Raw genomic sequence first — 7,741 nt, forward strand, 5'->3', positions numbered from 1 at the left:
GTGGCTCACAACCATCTGTAAGGTGATCGGATGCCCTCTTCCGGTGTGTCTGGAGACAGCTACAGTGTACTTACATGTAATAAATTAATAAATATTTAAAATAAGGTTTAAGATAAGAGTGTATTCATGAAAAGTCAATTTCCCTGGCTATCTAACCAAGTTCCCTGTCCAGCCTGATGTAACAACCTTGAAATATAACAGAAGGCTATTCTTGCCCAAGTCTGTTGCATTTGTCTCCCAGAGACTGGTTCTTCTACATGCATAATGAAATGTTTGGGTTTATGCACTCTAAATGCACGCCAGTTTTGCTTTTCCAGAGTCTTTTACCTTCGCCCCCTGACAGGGGCTGCTGCTGATTACTTGCTTCTGAAAGTGGCTCTCTGCCTCTCTTCACATGCGGTGCAGACCTTGCTGCTGCCGTAGGCCTCTCAGCTATTTTTCTCTGAAGATTCTCTCTTCTGGCACGTGTTCGTTCCAGCAACTTCTATATTATACCAGGGTTAAGACACGACGTTAGCTGAAGGCTCACAAAACCTCAGATGCCTTCTAAAATCAACAACTTATTGTAGAATAGTCAAACACATTTCAAAGATAAAATCTCAAGTAAATGAACCAAGATTTATCAAGCACCCATATCAAAATTTACTACAGTTGATATAAACATAAATAGGAAGCATGTAAAGATACTTATGTAAGTTTTTAAGTGCTGTGTGTTTTCTGTTCCAAGCAAAAGGTATAATCAGGGAGTAAGTGATAGCTTAGTCTGACCCCCAGTACTCACGAAAAGCCAAGCATAGCAGCATCCATCAAGAACCAGTAGGGAGGGGCAGGGACAGGAGCATCCCTGAAACTCACTGGCTGGCCAGTCAAACCAATCAGTGAGTTAGGTTGGGTGAAAAGTCCCGTTGCAGAACATAAGGGAGAGAAAGACTAAGGAAGACAACGATGTCAACCCCCTGCCTCCACCTGCACACACTGCCATGCCAACATACTCATACAATGGTAATCTGCAGCAGCACTCGCATCTGGGCTGGTGGGCCTGGACTTCCAGTTTGCTTTGACTGTCATAAATAATATACCATGTAACTTTCAGTGCTAGGTTCCAAAGCTTCCCAGCTTCTGCACTAGCTTTCTTGGACTGGTACATCCTGTGAAAAGTGCAGGTTTGACATGCTAGGGGAGCAGCTCCACTGAAAGCCAACATTACGGCATTCAGCTCCAGATAACTTGCCGTAACACTAAGAAATGCTATGTGATTACAGGAAAAAGCAAGAGATGAACAGCTAGCGAGCTCAACACAAACTCTGTTCCACTAAGTACGAGAGGAGTTGTGGCTGTGGAGGAGCAGGGAGGGAACCCAGAGTGCTCAGCAGGTTCAAGCATAAGCCGCAAAGACTGGCACTAGAATTCAGTCCTGGAACCTACACAGAAGGCGGAAGAACCAATTGTTTTCTGAGGGTCACACATGTGCCTGACATACACGCACCACCACCCGTGCACACACAAGTAAATAAATGTAATTGTGTGTGTTTGGATGTAAATATGCACACATGCATATTTACATTACATATTTACAATTACACTGCCCAGGGAGGCCAAAAGAAGATAGAATGTTGGATCCCCTGGAGCTAGACTCACATGTGAGCTGCTCCATGTGAATGCTGGGAACAGAACTCCACTCCTCTGGAAAAGCAACTCTCTTTAACCAGTAAGCTGTATCTACAGCACCAAGAAAAAATGTAAATTAGAAAAAAATTTTTTGTGTGTGCATGTGTATGAACAATGTACATACCTGTGTCTGAAGAGGATGACAGACCCCCTGGAATTGGAGTTACAGATGGCTGTGGATTATCATATAGGTATTGGGAACTAAACCAAATCCTCTTCAAGAGCAACATGTGCTCTTCACTACTAAGCCATCTCTCCAACTTCCCCCATTTAAAAAAAAAAAAAATTAACAGAGGGGCTGGAGAGATGGCTCAGCAGTTAAGAGCACTAACTGCTCTTCCAGAGCACCTGAGTTAAACTCTTAGCAACCACATGGTGACTCACAACCATCTGTAATGGATCTGATGCCCTCTTCTGGCATGTCTGAAGACAGTGACAGTGTACTTATATATATATATATATATATAAAATAAATATTAAAAACAAAAACCAAAAATTAACAGAAAGAAGTTAAGTATGTCAGTGTGCTAGGTAGAAAAATAGTCCCACAAAAATGCGTGTGTGGTTGTGTAAGTCCTTGACTTACAAATGTTCGTGTTAGATTATAGCAGAAGTAATTTTGCTGATGTGATCAAGAATCTTAGATATGTAAACATTATCCTGGTTATCTGAGTAGACCCGAGAAAATCACAATGGTCCCTACAGGGCAACACAGTGGTGGACAGTGGGGAAAGGGAGGAAGAAGGACCCGTCAGGAAAGATGATGAAGGGCAGGTGTAGATTGATGAGAATTGAGCTCTGAGCAGGGATGAAGGGGCCAGAAGACAAGGCATGTACAAAGATCTACACGTTGTAAACAGCTAGGAAACAGATTTTCAACTAGAGCTTCACAACAGGAATGAAGCCCTACCTACACTTTTACTGACTTGATAAAATCCATTTCAGATATCAAGCCTTTTTGTTGTTGTTGTTGTTTTTTGTCTTTCAAGACAGGGTTTCTCTGTGTATCCCTGTGTGTCCTCGAACTCAGAAATCCATCTGCCTCTGCCTCCCAAGTTCAAGTGCTGGGATTAAAGGCGTGCCCCACCACCGCCTGGCTCAGACATCAAGTCTTTAAGTCATTAATTTGTTTGTTTTTGGAGACAGGGTCTCTGTGGCCCTAGTTTTCCTGGAATCCATCATGTGGACCAAGCTGGTCTCGAATTCACAAGAGATCCACTTGCCTCTGCCTCCCGAGAGCTGGGGTTAAAGGTGTACAACACAATGCCCAGCTTAACTCCCTAACCTTATAATAATTTGTAATAGCTTCAAAATAATACATTCAGATATGAAACTGTGACAAACAGCAAAAATAACTATAGTCATTACAGACTTCCCAAGGAGAAAAATGCTAATCTTATATTTTACTAAATAAGTATTAACATATAATAAAATAATCATAAGTTTAAATCCTAGCCACAGTATAAAATCATAAATAACTCCTTTTTTCTTACTCTAAATCAAGGCATTTCTACTTGAATCAAAATATTATAAAACAATTTATTCTCACTTAAAGTATACATGATTAAAGAAGAACACAAATAATCAATACCCTGAATATATTGAGCAGTGATTGATTAATTAATTAATACAGACTTGGGATTTATGCTATATTTGACCCATTTAATTCTTTAATTAAAGACAATTTTTAAGAAACCCTTAGTAGGAAGGAACATGAGCTCTATCAAGATAGTAGCCACTCTTGTAGGTCTTAAAAAGCTAAGGAGGGAGGGAGAGAGAAAGCTCATACGTGGAAGACAACATAGGATACAAAGCTAGTCCAAGCTAGCTTGTCTCCAGAGCAAGACTCTGCTTACAACAATACACGATGTGAACTGTGGCAGGATACCTGATCACACTGTAAACCTGAGATTGTGTTATTTACTGGGGAAAAAAACTGTTTCTAGTTGTGGTGTACCTCAGCTCTAGCATATACCTTTAATCCGAGAGCTTTCTGCTTGAATACTGTAAACAAGATTAAAGTCAACTATAGGTCAAGAGCCAGACTGGAATAAGAAACTAGTTGACAGGAAACAAACATAGGAAAAAACATAGAAAGACAGAGGGAGTCAGAAGAACAGATAGAGAAGCTCACAGGAAGTAGAAGGGAGGGACATTAAGCTTGAGGGGTTTTGAGTTGGTATGAAGAACTTCCTTTTAGGGTGTTGGCTATGGTGGAAGGTCATCTGGGTTCCCCCTCTGCCTCTCTGAGCTAGCAGGCTTTCACCCCAGCATCTGGCTCCTGAGTGGTAAAATCTAACAGTTGAAATTTTGTTAAAAACAACAATGAACTTAACTTGGATTAAGGCACAACCCTCTACACTTAGAAATATCCTCTAACTTAAGGTTCATTGAAAGAAGTTAAAATACTGTGTGTGCTCAAGACATCTACCCCCTAAAACAGTCTCCTTCAACCATTCAAAAGTGACCAGACTGCTATGCAAATTCACAATGGCTTGATATCTCTTTCAAGATAAAATACATCACTCTGAAAAAACAAAGCTGCCCTAATTATATCCTTCGATGAGCATGGCCAACATTCCATTCTCCAGAGTCAAGCACTTGAGTCAGTACAGCTTCCATTGCTATGAACAATGGTTCACAACGGAAAAATGTGGTTTTGCCATTCAAACACACAGTACTCTACTGTTTGCAATGGATTCAAAACCTACAGATGTAAAAATAAAACAAACACTTAAACAGTATAAATAACAAAATCAGGCTAATAAGAGCCAGAGAGTTTTTTTTTAATTGAAGAAATAAAGGTATGTGCTCAGTGTTTTAAGTACACTTTCCCTATTGTATCATGAATTTAAAAATTCTTTTAAATATAAAGTATGTTTGATGTTGGAGAAAATACGTCTGAAAAGGAAAAAGAAACAGTTGATTTAAACATACCCATTTAACACGAAGTGCACTAGAGAGGTGAGTACTGTGAAAAGTGACTCACACTGACAATCTTGAGGTCGTCCTGCAAACTGGTAGTTAAGTGTGCATTTATAAAGCAGAAGAGGAGGTAAAGTGAGGACATGCTGGACACCAGGGCAGCAGGGAGGAGAGGCCTAAGGAAAAGAGTGTTTACCAGGACTGTAGCATCTGAAATAGGAATTATTAAGAGAATAAAGTCCCAGTGTCCTGGCATTGATGGAACAACGATAATTTCTTTTCTGTTTTATGATGGCAATGGTAAATAATCACCCCGGAAGGATTTTAAAAAATAATCTCTCAAGTAGTTTTTCCATGCTGCATGGTTTTGAGTAAGACTCTCACTGAGAAAGTTACTTTATGTTGACATTCAGCCCCTTTTAGCAAACAAAAACAACAAAAAACTGTGTTAGAAAGTCATTTCACAGTACAAAAATGTTATGAATGTTATCACTGAGCACCTAGTCGTTGGAACTTACTCCATGTTCTCATTACCAATTAAGGAAAAGATTTCAAAGCTGTTATTCTAACTGCAACTGACCTAGCTTTTATAATATAAACTACATATTCAGGCATGTACATTTTCAAACACATTCTGAAAGGCCCCAAACAAGAAGTTTTTTCGTCTGAGTTTTGTACTACTTTCAAAAGGGTATTTTTAAGTTAAAGTACAAATTTCAACCAACTTTTCAAAATGTTTTGTTCAAAGTAATTTTATTCTTTTAGTAACAAAATATCATTTTTAAAGTCAATAGTATCTAGAATTGTGGTAATTTTGCTGCATGCAAGTTTTAAGAGTAAATGCTTTCAATAAAAAAATTCAAACTCATAAGCAAATGTGGAAACACACATATACATACACACATATAAACCTTGTCTCAGAAAATGATTTATATATATATATTGCATTTGGAATAATAGGCTGGCTTGAACTCTAAGAGATCCTCAGTCCTCTGCCTCCTGAGCGCTAGGATCGAAGGTATGTGCCACAAAGCCTGGATCACATAAATAAAAGTTTAAAGATTCAATGTAAGTGACAGATATTTGGTGAATAATTGTCCCTATTCTCTATAGCTGCTACAAAATATGTCGTGGATGCTTCTATTAGAATTTTTTTTTTTCAAATTCATTTATTTTTATGTGTATGGGTGTTTAGCCTTCAAGTATATCTGGGTACAACATATGTGTCTGGTGTCCATGGAGGCCAGAAGACATTAGATCCCCTGAGACTGGAGTTTCAGGCTTTTATGAGACTCAAATAGGTTCTGGGAATTGAACCTAGGTTTTCTGGAAGAGAAGCCCCTGCTCTTGGCACTTGAGCCATCTCTCCAGTCCTCTACTAGAAATTCCAAAGTTGCTGGTGGCGCACACCTTTAATCCCAGCACTTGGGAGGCAGAGGCAGGCGGATTTCTGAGTTCCAGGCCTGGTCTACAGAGTGAATTCCAAGACAGCCAGGGCCACCCAGAGAAACCCTGTCTCAAAAAAAATAAATAAATAAAAAAATAAAAAAAATCTAAAGTTAACAATCCCTCAAGATAACTGAGAATTTCAAACGGATAGCAGGGTGGGGCGGGGCAGCATAACTGTCAAGTTGAAATCTTTAATTGTTGAAACCTTTAACTAATATCTTGGGCATTGCTTATAGAATGGTTAACTATAGTACCCAAAATAAACTATTACTATCTTCTACGACATTTTTCAGTGTAGGACAGAAACATTGTATGCCCACTTTACAAAACTCACAAGGGTCTTGAAATTTAAAGAAAAGCTTAAAGCAAAAGCAAAAGAGGAACAGTCCTGCAATGAAACGGGCAAACAGCAACCCGCAATCCTGAGTGTCAGTGCACAGCTGCAACGTGAAGCTAAAACTAGAGAGAAACAATAAACAACGGACTCTAGACCCAATTCCAAGGAGGAGACGAGGAAGATTGAAGTGATATACTACATAAGCACTGAGGTTTACTAAGCTTACATCATAAGCTAATAATTTTGGATGGTACACGCTGAGGTTAACTAAGCCCTGTCCTTTCAACCAGTATCAACCTTGTGCATGAGACTTTCTAAAGTTGACTCCAGGCTAAAGCACCGGTTCATTTAGACTTCGGTGGTTTCAACACATGATTCTTAAGCGCTCAGCTCCTCTGGGCCTGTGAAGTCCTTTATCACTCCCATCAGATTCCAGACACACAGTACGAGTCACTGGGCAGACTCCACCCTGCCAACTAACTATTCCAGCTTTCGGGCAGGGCCGGTCCAACTAGGCCCCAAGCCGCACTCTCCTGGGAGACAGCAAGACGGATGGATAGAGGGACGCGTGCTTGAAGTCCGGGGAACCCGAGGGCAGGCTCAAGCCAGAGCGGCCTGGCGCTCACAGCACTTGGGGGAATGGAGGAAGGCTGACGACTACAGAGCTCGGGGTTAGCGTGGGGTTTTCGAGGCCCTGTCTTCCCTGCCCTGAAACACGCAGAATCAGAGATGGAGCAGCGAAGCCGCGGCGGCAGCGACCCCGCGGCTTCCGCCCCGCTGCACGCTCGCTGTGCGCACGCGCCACGCTGCCCGCCGGTGGGCCGCAGGCTGACAGCTAGCGCGGGCGGGGGTCCGGGAGTCCGCAGGGGTCATGGTTCACAGCGCCGGCAGAGTCTCTCACCTCGGTGAACGGGTCCATCGCCCCAGGCCTCACGAGTGGACCGCTAGACGGTGGGTCCGACGGTTCAGATTCAGGAACCGGAGAGAAGTGAGTGCAGACTCGGCGCAGCTCCTGGAGGAGGAAGACTGGAGTCAAGGCGGCGGGCGCTCCCACACCCAGTCGGCTCCGCCCTCCGCACCGGAGTCGGTAGGCTACCACCGCCGTTCAAATTTTGAATTTCAGCGCCCCGGACGACGCGCATGCGCACGGGGTGGGCGAGGCCGGGCGGGCCGCGCTTGTCCCCGCCCCCGCTCTTGGTCACGTGACGCGCCCAAGCTCGGGCTGGGCTGGAGCTGCGAGCCCGGTCTCTCCTCGGCTCGGGTGGATCCCCTTCTGCCGTTGAACTGCCTAGGGAGAGCGCCCTGCGGTCACGCACGCACCCACGCATGCCCTAGCGGGCCCTTTCCTTTGGCCCTGATATA

At 42.7% G+C, this 7,741-nt stretch overlaps 1 protein-coding gene across 3 annotated transcripts in view; it reads right to left on the reverse strand.

The window, feature by feature from the left end:
• The window catches only part of Anln (anillin actin binding protein), a 59,713-nt gene extending 52,184 nt beyond the window's left edge, over window positions 1–7,529 (reverse strand). For all 3 annotated transcript variants that reach the window (XM_031343022.1, XM_031343023.1, XM_031343021.1), the window contains exons 1-2: window positions 7,281–7,529; window positions 328–484 (exon numbers count right to left, since the gene is read on the reverse strand). In XM_031343022.1, the coding sequence (XP_031198882.1) occupies window positions 328–484; window positions 7,281–7,298 (175 nt within the window). In that variant the 5' untranslated portion in view covers window positions 7,299–7,529. The remainder of the gene's footprint in view (window positions 1–327; window positions 485–7,280) is intronic.
• Between the last annotated feature and the right edge of the window lie 212 nt (window positions 7,530–7,741).

This window comes from Mastomys coucha, unplaced genomic scaffold, assembly GCF_008632895.1.
Source record: "Mastomys coucha isolate ucsf_1 unplaced genomic scaffold, UCSF_Mcou_1 pScaffold23, whole genome shotgun sequence".
NCBI classification, from domain to species: domain Eukaryota; kingdom Metazoa; phylum Chordata; class Mammalia; order Rodentia; family Muridae; genus Mastomys; species Mastomys coucha.